The 18,396-nt window shown below is 41.6% G+C and overlaps 1 protein-coding gene across 1 annotated transcript in view; it reads right to left on the bottom strand.

The window, feature by feature from the left end:
- Positions 1–2,747: 2,747 nt before the first annotated feature.
- frem1a (Fras1 related extracellular matrix 1a) overlaps positions 2,748–18,396 on the bottom strand; it is a 35,932-nt gene continuing 20,283 nt past the window's right edge. Inside the window, exons 19-37 of the mRNA XM_083936632.1 lie at positions 18,106–18,302; positions 17,778–17,991; positions 16,694–16,838; positions 16,454–16,595; positions 14,980–15,175; positions 14,597–14,861; positions 11,180–11,597; positions 8,788–8,989; positions 8,561–8,705; positions 8,355–8,484; positions 8,147–8,219; positions 6,553–6,702; positions 6,160–6,368; positions 6,027–6,074; positions 5,762–5,947; positions 5,323–5,454; positions 4,846–4,961; positions 3,648–3,733; positions 2,748–3,520 (exon numbers count right to left, since the gene is read on the bottom strand). Coding sequence (XP_083792758.1) covers positions 3,318–3,520; positions 3,648–3,733; positions 4,846–4,961; positions 5,323–5,454; positions 5,762–5,947; positions 6,027–6,074; positions 6,160–6,368; positions 6,553–6,702; positions 8,147–8,219; positions 8,355–8,484; positions 8,561–8,705; positions 8,788–8,989; positions 11,180–11,597; positions 14,597–14,861; positions 14,980–15,175; positions 16,454–16,595; positions 16,694–16,838; positions 17,778–17,991; positions 18,106–18,302 — 3,257 coding nt within the window. The 3' untranslated portion in view covers positions 2,748–3,317. The remainder of the gene's footprint in view (positions 3,521–3,647; positions 3,734–4,845; positions 4,962–5,322; positions 5,455–5,761; positions 5,948–6,026; positions 6,075–6,159; positions 6,369–6,552; positions 6,703–8,146; positions 8,220–8,354; positions 8,485–8,560; positions 8,706–8,787; positions 8,990–11,179; positions 11,598–14,596; positions 14,862–14,979; positions 15,176–16,453; positions 16,596–16,693; positions 16,839–17,777; positions 17,992–18,105; positions 18,303–18,396) is intronic.

Here is an 18,396-nt window from a genome sequence, read left to right as displayed (position 1 = left end):
TTTGTCTTCTGACACTCACTCATCTTCAACTGCTTATCCAGGGTCGGGTCGCTAGGGCAGCAGCTCTAGCAGGGGACCCCAAACATCCCTTTCCCGGGCCACATTAACCAGCTCTAACTGGGGGATCCCGAGGCGTTCCCAGGCCAGTGTGGAGATATCTAGTAAAGGGGCATCCTTACTAGCTGATCCTGAACCACCTCAACTGGCTCCTTTCAACGCAAAGGAACAGCGGCTCTACTCCGAGTTCATCACGGATGGCTGAACTTCTCACCCTATCTCTAAAGGGAGACTCCAGCCCCCCTCCTGAGAAAACACATTTCGGCCGCTTGCACCTGCGACCTCGTTCTTTCAGTCATGACCGAGCTTTCATGACCATAGGTGAGGGTAGGAACGAAGATGGATCGGTAGATCGAGAGCTTTTCCTTCCGGCTCAGCTCTCTCTTTGTCACAACAGTGCAGTAAAGCGACTGTAATACCTGCTCCGGTTCTCAGCCCATCTCACGCTCCATCGTCCCCTCACTCGTGAACAAGATCCCGAGGTACTTGAACTCCTTCACTTGGGGTAAGGACTCATTCCCTACCTAGAGTAAGCAATCCACCAGTTTCCTGCTGAGAGCCATGGCCTCAGATTTAGAGGTGCTGATCCTCATCACAGCCGTTTCACACTCGGCTGCGAACCTATCCAGTGAGTGCTGAAGGTCACTGACCGACCACGTCATCTGCAAAAAGCAGAGACGAGATCCTCAGCCCACCGAACTGCAACCCCTCCCCATCACGACTACGCCTCGATATCCTGTCCATGAAAATTACAGACAGGATTGGTGACAAAGCGCACCCCTGACGGAGGCCAACCCCCACCGGGAACGTATCTGACTTACTGCCGAGGATCCGGACACAGCTCTCACTTTTGATGTACAGAGATTGGATGATCCACAGAAGTGACCTCACCCCATACTCCCGCAGCACCTCCCACAGTATCTCCCGGGGGACCCGGTCATATGCCTTCTCCAGATCCACAAAGCACATGGCACAGGCCCCTCCAGGATCCTTGCGAGAGTGAAGAGCTTGGTCTTCCAGTGATTTTAATTTTTATTATCATAACTAGAAAACGAAAATCAAATAAAACGCCTTGTAATTTATAATTTAGTATTTTAAAACGAAAATCTAATAACCTCCCATTCTTCGTTTTTTAATATTCGTTTGTGAATTGAGAATCCAATGACCAAAAGATTCACAGACCCAGTTACTCACCCTGTTACCTTAAATTCTTAAAGAAAACACTGGTGTTATTGCATGCCTCCACAGTGAAAAAAGAACGAACTGAAGTAAATTCATTCTTCCATTTATGCATTCTTCATTCACAGTGATCATCCCAGGGCCTTTTTCAGCAAATCCTGGACAGTAGCTAACACCGATTAGCTCAGGGCAGTGTTGTGAATGCATTCAAACGTCTTTTTTAACCACTAATACTAGTCAAAATAACACCAAACCTCTGCAGTAGCATGAGTAGAGTCCTTACACATAAAACAAAGCACTAATTGACTGGTACAGGGGCCAGTAGGTAAGTCTTTAAAACACTCTTTTAATAAACTCTGGGTTCACTAACTACGTTGTTGGTGCTTGGTTTTCTGTGTAGGGACTCTTCTGATGCTACTGCAGAGGTTTGGTGTTGTTTTGAGCAGTATTAGTGGTTAAGAAAGATGTTTTAATGCCTTCACCGTGCTGCCCCGAGTGTATCAGTGTTTTAGCCGCATTCGGGTGTCAGCGACTGTTAGCGACTCTCCATTAATAGTTGTTACATGAAAAAAAATTGTCTCGATGGTTTATTTGATGAGTGTATTTGACCATGGGACGATTTTAAGCTGGAATTTCACTTTAAAGTTAGGATTATTCAAAATAGAGCTGCTCTTTGTATTCAATTTTTTTAGTCAGTCTTTTTCATAGCTCATGCCTGCAGATGATACACTGTGTGTAAGTGAGCAGCTACTAGAACCCTCAATAGTTTACCTTGCACCAAAGTACTCCCTCCGATTAAACACTGGTGGTGAATTCTGTCTCAAAACACAAAGGACTCTTCTCCTAACTAACTGCTGGTTCAAATGCTATTATCAGAAGTTTTGCAAAGTTTTACATTGTTCATCCTTTACAGTAGTAATCAACCATAACAACATGCTGGCACTCACTTAATGGAACAAATATTTCTGTCTGTCCTGCTACTTTGTGAAACATTCAGATATGAATCTTAAATGCAGCATACAAGTATCACATATTTATCTATTCAGTTTTAGCTGGACTTACCGATCTGAAGAGGTTGGGTGTATCTTTCAGTGCATGCAAACCTCTGAGAACTGCTTACAGCTCGTGTAAAAGGCCCTCTTTCATACCCCATCTGTAGATCACATGATGGGGATAATCACATTGCTGCATAACCTTGTGGTTGGCAGGAGCCACTGGACCACATCTAAATAACACTGATAGTGTTGATTTCTCAAAAAGGGGACAACAACAACACCATCTTACAAACAGTGAAGACATGTCATCATTTAATCTTGTTTTTCTTTACCCAATAACAGAGGATTTTCTGATCACAGATAATACCATTACCTCAATAATATGATCTTATTTCGGAGTACATTTTCCATACAGACACTTCACAGAGTTTAGAGTTTTCACAAACACTGATTTTATTCTTCTTATAAGTACTGTTGTACTGTTATTTGAAAAAATAATTAATTATTACACTACACTTGGATGGAATTCAACATGATACAAAATATTAAGTGATAGTAATCCATTAGAGCTTAATTTACACACATCATTTTCCTGTTTACAGTGCCTAATAAACATGTCTATGAATGGAAAAAATGAGGTTTGAAGACACCTTTGAAGAAATGAAAAGTGTTTTCATAGAAACATTTTGAAACAGAGACAAAGTGGAAGCAGATGCTCTGTCCCTGGCCGGATTTGTCTTAATGGGGCCCCCTGGCAGAGATTTGCTGTTGGCCCCTAGACACGGAAACCAAGCAGTACTCTTCTACTTAAATACTGTGTGTAAATTAGGTTGTGGTAAACTGATTAAACACAAATTTATTTAGTAAAAAATTCACAATTTAGCAGAATATAAATCTAAATAATAAAAGCCTAAACACTAAATTTGAACACAGGGTGCCTTAGGTAACGTGCAGGAAACGTAGGAAATTTACAGCAAGGACAATGACAAACTAATTAACACACAGCGAATCTATGGCTTCTGATGGTTCAGTAGTCCTGTTGGTAATCCTCATGGCTGTGATGCTGTACAGTATGTACTGTTGAATTCAAGTTCTTATTGAACACACAAAGTGATGACCTCTACTTGTCTTGCAGTCTCTGATTTGCCACTTTGCCCTTCTCCACACCAGGACACACTTTTTACTTCCCTTCATCTTGGACCGAGGAGGCGTCTTTCTCCAGTTATAGTAGCTGACTGGCTCGCCGCCCGCCCACTCCCAGCGTCCACGGCCGTCCCTGTCATTCAGGCCTTAGACAGTACAAGAAGAATCAGTCAGTTAGAGTCAAGATGTTGTACTCTTGGATGGAAAAATATATTTAATAATAATAAAAAAAACAAAAACAGAATGGTGTTGCAACCAACGATTCATACCCACCTATCCAAAATGGTTTTCTCCTGCTGAAGTCCCACAGCCAGTCCATGTCTTCTTTAGAGAGAACGCTTGCTAGAGTGCCTTTATATCTGAAATCAAAAAGAAAATTGTGTTTTCTGAAGGATAATGCATATTGCATGTAATTCAGATTATATCGTTTTAGTGCATGACAGAGAACTAATCAGAAGGATGAGCATCAATGCTTCGTGCCTCGATTTCTGTCTTTTAATCAACACACACCAGGGCTTGAAATACCACATGCATATGCGTGGTGGTGCAAATTTATAATATTGCTGCACAAAAAAGGACACTGACAGCCAAGACAGAGCAACACAGCACAACAGCAGCACTGTGTAAAACCTAGTCAAGGCAACCGACGCTTGGTTTGATGTTTTGATGACATTTTCAATGTAACTGTGTTCAGGAATACCCTGACTATGACCATGTAAAAGTTATTTTAGTATACAGTTTTTGAGAAAATTAAAGGGAAATAGCTCAAATTACATTATAACACACTGACAATTTATTTCTAATTGACCTGCCATGAAAAACAAAACTTCTCAGTGGTTGGATTGTTTTTGGCAAGAAACATTTTTTAGATCATGTCGGGGTTTTTGTTAAAGAAATTTTTTTTAAAGATTTTTAGGCATGCAGCACGGTGGTGTGGTGGTTAGCACTGTCGCCTCACAGCAAGACGGTTGCTGGTTTGAAACCAGGCTGGGGTATGCATGTTCTCCCTGTGTCTGCATGGGTTTTCTCCCGATTCTCCAGCTTCCTCCCACAGTCCAAAGACATGCAGGTGTTAGGTTCATTGATGACTCTAAATTGCCCTTAGGTGTGAATGTGAGTGTGAATGTTTGTCTGTCTCTGTTTGTCTCTATGTGCCCTGTGATAGACTGGCGTCCTGTCCAGGGTGTACCTCACGCCCGATGTCAGCTGGGATCGACTACAGCTATAGGGACGAACGGTTGAAGATGGATGTTTTTTTGGCCTGCACACTCAGCAAAGATTGGAATCGAACCCCGGCTGCTGCGTCGAGGACTTCTAGCCTCTGAACATGGTGCGCACGCTCTGACCACTGAGCCACCAGGCACCCCTGGTTCATGTTATTTTAAAAGTTACATGCACCATCTTGTACACAGAAAAATTAAGTGTTTCAAACCCTGTAAAGAATGTGCACAAGTTCCATTTCAAACTGTACCTTTCCCTGCAGGCCCTGTTAGCTATGCTCCATGTGACCTTGTGCTCAGTGCTGAGGGTGTAACAGTGGCCTCCATGAAAAGTCCAGCCCTGTGGACACATCTGAGCACTCACCATCTGTGGTTCAGGAGGAAATGGGCAGATATGTTGACATTAGGTGAACATGAATGATATCAAATGCATTTTAAAGAAATGTGTCACTCAACGTTTTGCCAAAGAGAATAATTCACTCCAAAAGGATCATCTGCAAACATTCCATCTGGAGATGTAAAGCCCAGTTCAGAACAAAGATTCGCAACGCAACTGTTTTCGAAGAGGTGTGCAGTGGTGTGAACTGACCCGTCTCATCTAGACTCAAACTGCCTGATGTGTACCTACTGTCTTGTCTTGTGTAGGTCAGACATCTTTCTCCCAGAGATGCAAAGAAGTTTGTGCATGTTTATCACAAGTAGGTTCCTTGATTGTGAAGCTGGCATACCTGATCAGTCGGTGCCCAGGTTTTCCAAGAGACACCATTGCAGTGGAAGAGCTGATTGGTGGTCTGGTTGAAATGCAGGAGTCCCAGCAGCTCTGGCACACAGGGCTTGGGTATGGAGTCATCAGTTGCAGCCTGTGGGCCATAGTAATTCAAAGGAACATGTTTTAAAAAGTGGTGGGGACATGTCCCCAGCATCCCCAGCATAAATGACGCCTATGGTGTAGATGCATTTTGAGATACGCATGGAATTCATAGGAGTATTAGGATACATTGAGCCGAACCGAAATTTGCAACCATGAACACAAAGTTTATGATTGTCAAGCAACTCCACGTGATATCCAGCCAAAGGAGAGTTACTCTTTGCTGACTCAACATTACATACATTTATCGAGAAGAAGAAGAAGAAGAAGAAGAGTGGACCAGTAAGATCAGAACTCACATGTCCTTTAGCTGGTGCTGTTTTTTGACCTTTTGCAATCTTTCTTTGAGGATCTGACTTTGACTTAGAAAGCACAGCTGACCCCTGCTGTTGTGCTCCCCTGCTAACCACACGGATGTTTGCCTTTCTGCCCTTCCTTGATGGGGAGGTGTCATCCTCCACTTGCATTTGCATGATGCCATGATACTGGAATTAATGAGACAACAGAAATTAAGACTTTTTTTACTTTAAAAGGTTATGCCAGTTAGTATCAGCTGCTGCTTACCGTGTATACAATGTCTGTCCCGTTGTGAAAAACTGATGAAGGTGCAATCTGAAAGATGAAACAGTAATCATTTTTAGGTAGTTTAAGCTGGAACAATCAAATACAGCGCTAATCTTTAAGAACAGATACTTACAGACTTTGGGTTGTCCATAACTTTGAGTTTCTTTTTTGGGACACCTGCTCTAGGCCTGGAAATGCTGTCTCCACGGGTCCAGATTACTGATTCTGTGCCGAGTGGCAATTTCTCTAGTTTAATGGATCCATGCTGTGGGTATGTATCTGACCGAATCTCTTTACCTCCAAGAACAGGAGCCTCCCGATCCTGGTTCAGTTTGTGCTGTCCTGTGGTGGTTTTAACAGTCATGTTAGTGTATTTGGGAAATAGATTGACTCCCTTAGTTTTTAAGAATGCCTGGTGTCAACTTGTTCCAACACTACTGTTGATTAGCCATATATAAGAAATAACGTGAAGGAATGCAGCCTTGCAAAGTTTCTTAGATAATACACAGCTGGGGTCTAATTCTACCTCTTCCCAGGTCCCTGATTGTGACTTGAGCCTTGTTGATGCTGCCAATCACTGTGCCTTCGGGGGAGACCAGCAGCACTTCAAACATCTCATCAGCCTCCTCAAGATGATCCTGAACAATCTCAATTTGCCAGCTCCTCTTTGACACTCCTACATAGACAGAAACATCACAACCTTTTAACAAGAGGTGCATTTATTATGACTGTGTCTGTTTTGTACCTTTCATTTGGCAGCACACTGTAAATAACTGAAAGGAACCATGGTTGTTTAAATTGCAGTTGTGGTGACACAATAGTAGCAACAGAAATGTTACACTTTTACACACAAGGAGGGGAGGAGGAGAAGAAACTGCTGCCTTTCGTAATGTACTTCCATATATTTGAGTGACTTGTGAGACAGTTAAAATCCTTTGACATATAATTCTCATTAAAGGTCCACTTACAAAGTCTTCAGCCACAACCTGGGCGGAATTTTGAATACATGATAACAGGTGTTTTATAGGTCTGTACAGAGGAAGGTGGTAACCTCTGTCTCTGTTCAAGATGTCTCCTCTATGTGGGTGTTCTCATTGATCTTTCTCTGGTCAATGACCTCTGACCTTCGTCCAGTGGATGCTTGGTCTGGTGTTCACAGACAGCTGAGGTTTTGGATTGTTTCATCTCCTCATTCTATCCAGAGTTCCCCTTTCACCTGCTCTACCGCCCTCTTTCGATCCTCATAGGCTGTAGTCAACTAAGAAAATCTTAGTTGAGTGATTTGTGAGACAGTTAAAATCCTTTGACATATAATTCTCATTAAAGGTCCACTTACAGTTAAGAAAATCTTAGTTGACTGAAATTCTACCTACTCTTCAAACACTAAATTGGTGGATGGGTAAAACCCACCTGCGTTATCTCTAGATTACCTAGATAGGCCACTGAGTGCTATCTGGTAGCGCTGTGTGTCCAACAACGTGTTTTGTCCTGAGGCAAGCATAGATGAGTGTAGCACACAAGACCACGCCACGTTTGTCTTCATCATTACGGTGAACACAAACTGTCGGCTTGACTGGCTATAAATACAAATCCCGCTGTAATCTGTCCTGATTTCACCTATTTTACGTTAACCGGCCTGTAAACCTCCTGCAGTGGCTAACGTTAGTCAGGCAGACAGATATATTAGGTCGTTATATGGATAAAATCAAAGAGTTAGGGAATGTTTGTCCAGTTTACCAGAGGAGAAGTGGGTAAAGGAGCACACTCAGTGTCCAGAGGTGACATCCCCACACATTTATTCTACCTCACTGAATCAGCAGGTAATGGAGAACTATGACAACAATCCCTTTCTCTGTCCTTAATATCCGGTCGTTTTAGTTTAGCTCTGTGAAACAAAACAGCCAAGGCTTTGTCCACCTATGGTGGCGGGTCATCTTTCTATCAATAAATATGGAAATATTACTCATATTTCCTTAAATGTAAACTCAGTACTCAGTAGCGTGGCCTTTTACGTGACATAGGTTTGCTATCTTTTATAGTTTTTTAATTCTTTGCAATGGGTGCACCGCATATTAATGCACTGATATAAAATGCTAAATTCTATATCAATAAGGACGTACCTGGATCAAATTGAATAAGGGAAGAAGGGCTGATAAGGAAATCTTTTCCAGGTGTTGCAGTAACCTCCTTTACCTACAATAAAGAAACATGACAGGTCTTTAGATCTGTAAGGAAAAGGGCCAAGCCTCAGGTGCCTGACAAGTTAATGGCACTTATCAAGTGAGCTAAGAGCGGTTCCCCAGTTTTAATAACAAATGTTTTTCAGACCTTGACAGTGATATATGAGGACTCTGCAAGGTTTCCTTTTCGAACGATGTCCAGCGAGACTGTTCCCTGCTCCTCACAGACAGAGTACTCAGGCTGGGACAGCTCCATGGTGGACCAGCTGAATTCAAGCCTGCAAAGACAAGATCAAGCACAGTGAAGACTAAGCTTTACATTAAAGATGTCATAAAAATATGTGTTTTTCTTACATGTGAGAGGGCCCAGTATTCCCTAAAGGATCAGACACTGTGAACTCCAGGCTGTCTGAGAGAGACTCCCTGTTTGGGTTGATGATGTAGGCAATAGTTCTCTTGTTCAGCTCTGTCTGAGAGAAGCGCTGTGGTACAAAACCTCCTGCAAGAGCAAAAACAAAGACTTGTTTTTTTATTCCAAGCTAAGCTATGATTTAAATGAAAAAAAACATGTTTTTTCCAACCTGTAGTAATGTTTTCAAGATAACCAAAGTAGGGCTGGCGAACGATGCAGAAAATCAGCTCTTCTTCTCTGCTATCGCTGTCTTGGGCCTTCAGCTCACGAGATGACACAAAGATCCCGTATCTTTCATCAGTGAGACGCTCTGCTTTCCAAAGAGGAAGCAACTTCACAACCTCAGGACTTGACTTGTCCAAAGGCTTGATCTAAAATGATATGTCTTATTAATAAACATGAACATCATTAAAAAAGGATGTCATTTGGATTCATGAAATTATGTGACATGATGCTTCTCTTTTCTCCCAAAGAAGTTTTATTTACCAAGTTTTAAAGTCATAATCCCTAAGAATTTAGATATCTTGTTTCTAGCATCCTCTTTGGCAGTAAGATGTACCTGCAGGTGAGCCTGTTCTTTAAGGGCCTCCATCTTGTCACATGCACAGTCACTATGTGTGTTGGCTCTTATTTATTTATTTTTGCTCTTTTATAAACTTTATTGAAACACATTGACTTCTCTCCTTTAGTTCCATCCCCTATATGTTACCCTCTTGAACCCATACACACACACATATGTTCCTATTACACTTCTGCCCTTACTACAAGCCTGACTCAGAAGTTGGAAGTTCTCGATTTCTGATTACAAGTGAAAGCAGCATAACCCAAAGTAACAAGCTGACCGTATCATGTGACCTACTTAAATAACACAAATGGAAAGTTGAATTCATAACAAATAAAACACACCCTTCCTCAATACACTCAGAGGATTTGCTGCTACAGCCTTGTTTTTTCTTGTATGGCCAGTATCTGGTTGTTGGCTAACTCTTCATAGACATTGTTGTATAAGAGAGATAAGTATAAGATCAGTTTCAGTTTGCTGACTTTATGACTTTTTACTTGTGCTACATTTTACCATTTACCATTATCACTTGCCATAATGTTTGCTGCATGGAAAACCTTTCAAACATTATTAACCCTTGTGTGGTCTTCACATTTGTGACCCTCTGGTGTCCCTCAAGTCAAATTGTTTTAAAAACAAGTCTGAAATAAAATTTTACTTCATAAACCATTATCATGTCTTCATCACAATATCAAACAATAGAGATTATATACTGTGTATGTTTAATGACTGCAATCCGTCTCTACTAGAAGACAATTAACAATGGAAGTGTGATTCATTCTTTAATGGTGGTGGTGGAGGTGGACAGATTGGGGGACAGTGAGAGAAAACAGCTTCTCTGTGCTTAAATCCTAATAATATAACATTAACTGTGTGTGTGCATGTCTGTATGTGTTTGTGTATTTTGGTCAAACTGACCCTAACCGTGCATTCACAACAAAAGCGATGGAGGTGATGAAAGCGTCAAGCTGCAATTCAAAATCAATGTAAATGACGTGATGGCATGAGATGTCGCTTTGGGCGACGCGTTTCGGGCGATTAAAGCGATGCGATGAAGCAAAGAAGTGTCCATCGCTTCATTGCGTGTGCGACAGCCAATCAGCATTGAGATTGCGGTAAGCGTCATCAAAGAAAACATTCTCTGTGAAACATCCAGGGGCTCACCAAAGCCACCATTGTTGCAATCCTTGGGGGAAACCAGAAGAAGAAGAAGAAGAAGAAGAAGAAAGCCGTCAGTGCAGAGTGAAGCTGAGCTGATCTACCGGGGACCAGGCAGCACCTGTACAGCTGGTTAAATCACTGATGGCCTGATCTCACTACAACACAACGGCTCTTTTAAGAGCCACACACTTCATCTGAGAGCTAATTTCTGTTATTTTAGAAGTATTCAGATCCCTGTTAGCACTAGCATAACGGCCATTTAGCATAACAGTAGAGTATGCTGAGCCGGGGTGCGGCTTCAGTTAGTTAGCCGCCGTGGCTGCTACCTGCGATGATCAAAAATGTGACAAATGTGAGCAAACGATAGTGATACTCAAGTTCTGGGCGATTTAATTGCCTCGATCGCTTTTGGTGTGAATGCGGGGTAAGACCATATGAAGATTTTAAATGTGCGAGGTATTGTAGCATGTGTGCTCTGTTACAGTATTGTTGTTTTTTTGTTTGTACATGTTTATCACATAAAAATAAGCTCAGGCCATTCCTTTCAGGTAGAAAAAAATTATACAAATTTTTCTTCTTGTAAAAACTTAAAACGGGTCAATTTGACTCGAAAATCATGCAAGGGATAAATCTGTTTAAATGCATTTGTTATGAGTAAAGGCCACTAAAGGAAATGACACATCACTCTTTAGCATCATACTCTATTCCAATTGGCTCACAGAGGATCCCAACGGTATATAACGCAACCTCTATCAGCTGTGACCAGCTGAGGTTGCTGCAGAGTTATGACACAACCACAAAACCTCTGAACTCACAAAATATACCTGTTATGACCTACCTCAATAGTGAAGTACACAGGTTCAATATGTAACTGCCCGTCGAGCAGGAAACCCCGTCTGGTGCTGTCAGAGGCAGTAAAGGCAAATCGATCGATCTGTGATGGTCCCCCGTCATGTTTATATGTTACCTCCAAATCCTGTATGTCTCTCTGGGTGAAGTTTGAGCCAGTCTTTAGTGTGGTACCCCCTAAAAGCAGCCTGCCATACTGTGGAGGCTGGAGGAGAACAAAGGTCAGGGCACTGGGTGGAGTGTCTGGGTCAAACAGGAGCAGACAGTCAGGACCCAGGATCATGGAGGAGTGTTGTGGAACTGAGAGGCCTTTGTTGGAGGAAAGAGACGGCAGGATGCGATCCACCATTTCCACCGCAATCTCAAAGCTTCCATTTCGGCTGGTTTTACCATTACTCACAACAAACCTACCAAAAAACATAAAACAGACAAACAATGACAAAATATTATAGAAAAATAAAAGAATACAATCAAGCAGTGGTTCAAACTGAAGAACTACAACACTGTTCAAGACACTGGACCATTGTGTGTCGTTGACCAACATTGCTTCTGTAGTCAGTTGCAACCGCTTCACTGACATAGCAAACATGCATCAAAATCACTTGGTTCCACTTTTGTCTTTTTAGCAATCTGAAATTCTGACATGTCCAGGTTTGTAAAATACAGTACACTTACACAAGAAAGACACAAATATCTGTTCAGGTTATGGCAAGCAGGATGCTATGGTTACAGGATGTTAAGTTAACTGCACAGACATGTGTGCTAATTCTTGTTCAGCAAAACAAGCATTGTGTTAACAATGGAGTTCCCCAAGGCTCCATTCTGGTGCCTCTTTTGTTTAACATCTACATGCTTCCAATGGCTCAGAGAAACAACAAAATATGTTACCACAGCTATGCAGACGACACACACATTTACATAACAATATCACCAAGCGACTACAATCCAATGCATCGAGCAAATCAACGATTGAATGGAGCAGAACTTTCTCCAATTGAGTAAAGAAAAAACTTAAATAATTGTTTTAAGAGCCAAGGAAGAATGATTAAAAGTCAGCACAGAGCTTCAAACAGTAATGCTAAAAAACACAAATCAAGCCATGAACTTAGGTGTAATCATGGACTCAGACCTGAATTTCAACAGCCACATTAAACCAATCACAAAGTCAGCTTACTATCACCTAAAGAATATATCAAGGATTAAAGGACTTATGTGTCAGCAGGACTTAAAAAAAACTTGTCAATGCATTTATCTTCAGCAGGCTTGACTACTGTAACAGTGTCTTTACAGGTCTCCCTAAAAAGTCCATCAGACAGCTGCAGTTAATTCAGAAACCTGCTGCTCGAGTCATCACTACGACCAAAAAAAGTTGATCATATTACTCCAGTCCTCAGATCTTTACACTGGCTTCCTGTCTGTCAAATAATTGATTTCAAAATACTTCTGTTGGTTTACAAAGCACTGAAAGGTTTAGGTCCAAAATCCATTTCAGATTTTCTGCTCAGCTACGAACCACCCTGACCTCTCAGATCCTCTGGGACTGATCTGCTCTGTGTCCCCAGAGTCAGAACTAAACATTGGACCGGTCTGCTCTGTGTCCCCAGAGTCAGGACTAAACATAGGACAGGTCTGCTCTGTGTCCCCAGCGTCAGGACTATATATGGAACAGGTCTGCTCTGTGTCCCCAGAGTCAGGACTAAACATGGGACAGGTCTGCTCTGTGTCCCCAGAGTCAGGACTTAACATGGAGAGGCAGCGTTCAGTCTTTATGCTCCACAAATCTGGAACAATCTTCCAGAAAAACTGCAGGTCTGCTGCAACTCTTAGTTATTTTAAATCAAGACTGAAGGAAATTCTGTTTGCAGCTGCTTTTCAGTAAACTGCACTGTAACTTTTGTAACTATAATAATCTTTTACCTTTTATGTGTTTTAAGTCTTTTCTATGTTCAATGTTTTTGCTTTTAATGATTTATGTAAAGCACTTTGAATTACCTTGTTGTTGAATTTTGCTATACAAATAAATTTGCCTTCCCTTGCCATACTGTACCATGTGGTTAGCATAGGATTCAATTCTGAACCATAGGGGACATCAAATCAGTATTATATATAAATCCAACAGGTATCTGGTGCACATGCGTGAAAGTTGCACGCTGCCTGTTGCTACTCCAGTCTTTGAGTTCGCTTTTTTAAACTTTCTTAACTTCTATTCTCCTTTTGTTCGTTCTGTTTCTTCACCCTAACTTCTGTGAAGTTCTGCCCTCTACAATGAGGTTACTTTTGCTAGTTTCGTGTTTCTTTTGGTGCTGTTTTTATCAATGCCGCTTCCTCCGGGACACGCTGTCTTTGTTGACTCCGGAGAACAGCTGATCACGCTTAGCGGCCAGACCAGCTGATATTCCACCCAATCTCTTGAGAAAAACACACCGGGGACGCAGAAGTGGGAAGCAACATCAGGGCCATAGAGGATGGTCGAGACGGGACGGGCTTATGGAGAGGAAATTTAAGCCGTGTCTCCCCTCTGTTGTTATGGGCAATGTATGGTCTCTGTACAACAAAATGGATGAACTGACGATACTAACGCAGAGCCATCCGGAGTACCATGAGTGCAGTCTGAGTACAGTTTCACAGAGACATGGCTGTTCTCCACACCATTCGGGCTGACCGGTATTGCACCGAAAGCGAACAGCTCTGTAGCCCAGATTTTGAACTGCTGGCCGTCCATACCAACTGCCTAGAGAGATCCCACATGTCATCACTGTTGTTCTGTACATCCCTCCCTCTGCAAACTCAACATCTGCCTGCAGCATCATACACATCATCTCCAGACTCCAGACTCAACACCCAAGTGCCCTCATCATCATGTCGGGAGACTTTAACCACGTCACCTTGGATAGAGTTCTGTCGACCTTCCAACAGTACGTGAGCTGTCCTACCAGAGAGGAAAGGACTCTGAACCTGATGTATGCTAACATTAAGGATGCATACATCTCCTCTTCTCTTCCCCCTCTGGGCAGGTCAGATCATAACCTGGTTCAACTCAAAATGTGCCTCTTGTGAAGAGGAAGCCTACGACCACAAGGACTGTGAGGAGGTGGTCTGAGGAGGCTTATGAGACACTGCAGGGCTGCTTTGAAGGGATTGACTGGCCTGCACTTTGTGAGCCGCACTGTAAATATTCATTTCTGTAAATGTAAATTTGATATTTCATATATATATATATATATATAAACCGTTGAATATATTTATATTCTGTTTTTCTTATATATGCTGTATGTATAATATCTGTTGTTTGTATATCTGGAGTTCTGTAACGAAAATAATTTCCCCCTGGGATTATTAAAGTATTTCTGATTCTGATTCTGATAAATATCAAATTGTAAAGTTGTGCAATGGCTTCTAGACTCACTGAAAGGTTTCAGTCTGTGTGTCGGCTCGATTGTCATGCACGTAAGTCACAATGTTGGCTGCTATGTCCATCTGGCTGAAGGTAGAGATCGCCAGTCCAGGATGTTTGATGTACTCTATGTGTCCGTGAGCAGGAGGGTTGGTGATGATGTACAGAAGCTCCTCTGGCTTTTCTGTGCCGTCTGTGGCTAACAGCACGTCTGTGGTGAGGACCACACGGTCTCCACGGTTGACGTTCACTGGCTTCACAAAGATGGCAATATTTCCTGGAAATCATGGTGACATTTAAAGGTTACGTTAACACTGGTAAACACGATCTGGCCTGGCAATAACAAGCATATGAAAAGTATGTCTAATGAAGAATTTCAGAGTGAATTCTAGTACCTTTTTCTAGATCTCTGACAGAGATGTGAAAGTGCTGTGGGGGCGATTGATTCTTTCCATCCAACAAGTAGAAGACAAAGAAGACCTGTGTTTTAGCACTGTGCAGGCCTGTGTGCACATAACGCAGAAGGTTCATGTCCACCATCTCCTGGCTGCAGTTTCTTCCTGCTGTCAGTGTCACCCAGTCCTGACCTTCCTGAGACAGGAGCACAGCACCTCCCTGTGTCATCCCAGTGTTTACAGTGACAGCTAGCTACTACTAAGAAACATCTCCATATGGAATGAGGATTGGGACAGAATTTAATAAACAGTGAAATTTTCCTTAGGACACCTTAAGTAAAGAAAACATGACACAAACATGACATGAATGTTCCCAGTAGATGATTGAGCCAGAAAGTGTCCATGTCCAATCCAATTCCTCAGTTCAACATGTGTAAACATTCTCCCTTTTCGCTAGACCCTGTTCCCAACATTAACATGCTTGGTGTCTTTTTAGCCAAAGTCAAGTAAAACTAAAAGGCCATTCACTGGAGTTACATGGGAACAAAAGAGATGGCGGCTTATTTGTTTGATGTTCTTTTGCCTCAGTTTAATTTAGTTTCATGGAAATTTCCAGGTTTCTTTTTTGCCCTTTGTTTGAGTCAACTTTTTTGTAAACACATGCCATCTTTTTACGCACTACTCCTGCTTATCAACCTGCTTATTTTTAAAGTTTCTGGTGCCACATCACTTTATCTGCCTTTACATGGGGTGGCAGCCCTACACAGCATTTTGACCATTAATAACCAAAACAAACAATGCCACATGCAATGTAATGCCTCTATAGCTGCTAAATGCTCCACTATGTTAACCAGCTACTGTCTAACTGTGTCTGTGTGTCTGCTGTTAGTGGGCTCTTTTAGAGGTTTATAACTGAAAAAAGCTGCTGTTGCAGGTTGGGGAGAGGGACGTTTGTGAGCTTTAAAACCAAAACAATGAGCTCAAATAGGCTAAAAGGCTCTGTGGAGCTGAAGTTCCCTTCCCAGCAGAGTTGGTGATTATTATCTGTATTCATCACTCTAAAATATGAAATATCTTTTTTTTGGAATTATTGTAGAATCTGTGTAAAATTCCTCTGATGGTATATCATATTTAATTTCAATAGTACCCTATGCCTGCTATACCAGTGGTTATCAAACTTTTTGTCAATAGTGTATCCCCTATGGAATAGTTTTTCAACCAAGTAACCCCTGAGCAGCATGAAACGTGTTGTTAAGAAAAAAAGCCTATATGAGGCACAATACAGCATCACCATCAGTGTCTGATTTATTATTTCTATTTATTCTACATGATTATTATTACTTTAGGAATTATGCATGACTGATTAACATTTAAAGAAAGTCTTGTACCCCCTGCAGTACTCCAAGTACCCCTAGGGTTACTAATATCAACATTTTTGGTGTTTCTCTTTAAAATGTTACAGCACTGCACCAACCTTAAGCTGGAGTAGTCCTTGGGTAGGAACACTCTTAAATATGTACATGACCTCTGAAGAAGGAGTATCACTGTCCTGTGCAAACAGTGTAACACTGGAAATAAGCCTGGCTTCTCCTGGCTCCACCTCCAGTCCATTATTCCTGAAGAGCAGGAGATTGAGATATGGTTCGGTCACCTTCCTACTATGATGTGATGACTTACTTTAAACAGAAACTGCAGGGAATGATCTTAGTCTGACCTGATGATATGAGGCTCCTCATCATTGACTGGCAGCACTTTAACCATCACTTGTCTTTGGAGCTGGTGCCTGCCATCTGTCAACTGGATGGTAAAACTATCCTCTGAGGTCTCTGAGTCATCGTGCATGTACATTAGATCCATACCTAAACACAAATGATCATACAGATTCATTTGATTTATAGAAAAATGTCATATTCAGTTTAAAATATTCAAAAACAGGCATTCTTAAAGCATTCTATGAGTGGTGGACATGTGGACAATGTTTAATGTGATAAAAACAGATTATTTAGATGAAAGGCACGTGTCAGATATCATTGTTGGTGATATCACAATCCAAGAACACAACTCTTACTTTGAAATCCCGGGCATGTTTTGGTAGTTTTCGCACATATTGCAATATAATTTTGGGGGGATTTCCACAGATTCACACAAATTTTAATCACTGAGCATTCTTTAAATTCTGTATTTACATTAAAAGAAAACATTCGGAAAGGTTTACATATAGTTATGTTGCTATGTAGAGAGCAACATGCTGGAAAGTCCCAGTATGCACTGAAGATCAAAATCAGAGAACAAAGTATTAATGTATTCTGAAATACTGTTATTTTTAATTGTTCAGAATTTGATAGAATATCCATCTTGGCTATACCACTGCTGTACTTGATTTTTCAGAGATTCTCTATGGGGTTTAGATCTGGACTCTGGGCTGGTCATTTCATTGTGTCAATGTTCTTAGGAGGTGAAGGAGGTTCACATAAACATTTGCATTCACCCTGCCACGTAGCTGTACAAGAGGCCCAACTCCTGCTGCAGTTATAGTTTTGCCATTTAATTGAGTTAGAGTGATTTTTAAAACTATATATTTATAGTTATTGTTATAGTTTTAGTTCTTGGTGTGGACAGGGATTAAGAAGTTGTATAACTATGGAATTTTCCTTTGATGTCTAAGCGCTGAGGTGTCTTTCCCATAAGACATTAATGCAGCATTAGCACCGACAGGACTTCAACCAGACCACAAACTGTAACCCAGAACAGATTTTTAACCAATGACCTTGAGGCTTTAGCACTGAGATGTAAAGTACCATTTAAAAGATCTGTCATTGTGAAGTCGACCACAGCCAGGGACTGAAGACTGGCCTCTCGTCTTTTGTAGACTGCCTCTTCACTGCTGTGGGTGATGATGCTGCCGTGCTGTGGGGCTCTGAGCACACTGAAGAGCAGGCTGTTCTTGGGGACATCCAGATCCTTCGCATGTAAAACGGATGAGTCCAGCTGCTTAATTTCTCCCTCTCGTACCTCATCACAGAAGGACATCAGTCAACATTGGACCATATTCTTGAAAACAAAAGCTGATGGAAATGTTTAATTTTGGTCTTCAGCGTGTCAGTGAGACTGACCATAAAAACTTACTGTGATGTTCCGAGCCGCAAATTGTGGGATCTCATCGTTTGTGGGGTTAATGATAATGTAGAAGGGGACATGGGCAGAGCTTTGTTTGCCATCTGACACACAGAGCATGAACTGGTCAGCTGTGGGTTCCATCCTCTCGTGTCTGGACTGTACATAGTTCACATGGCCCTCAATGATGTCTTTGTATGAAAAGGAAGCTGGGGGAAAGAAGGTTAGACAAAAACACATGAAATGATTGTTTTGTTTGCCCTATCTGATGATAATATATATATATATATATATATATATATA

This window comes from Echiichthys vipera (assembly GCF_963691815.1).
Source record: "Echiichthys vipera genome assembly, chromosome: 22".
NCBI lineage: Eukaryota > Metazoa > Chordata > Actinopteri > Perciformes > Trachinidae > Echiichthys > Echiichthys vipera.
This window is presented reverse-complemented; position numbering and strand designations above follow the sequence as displayed.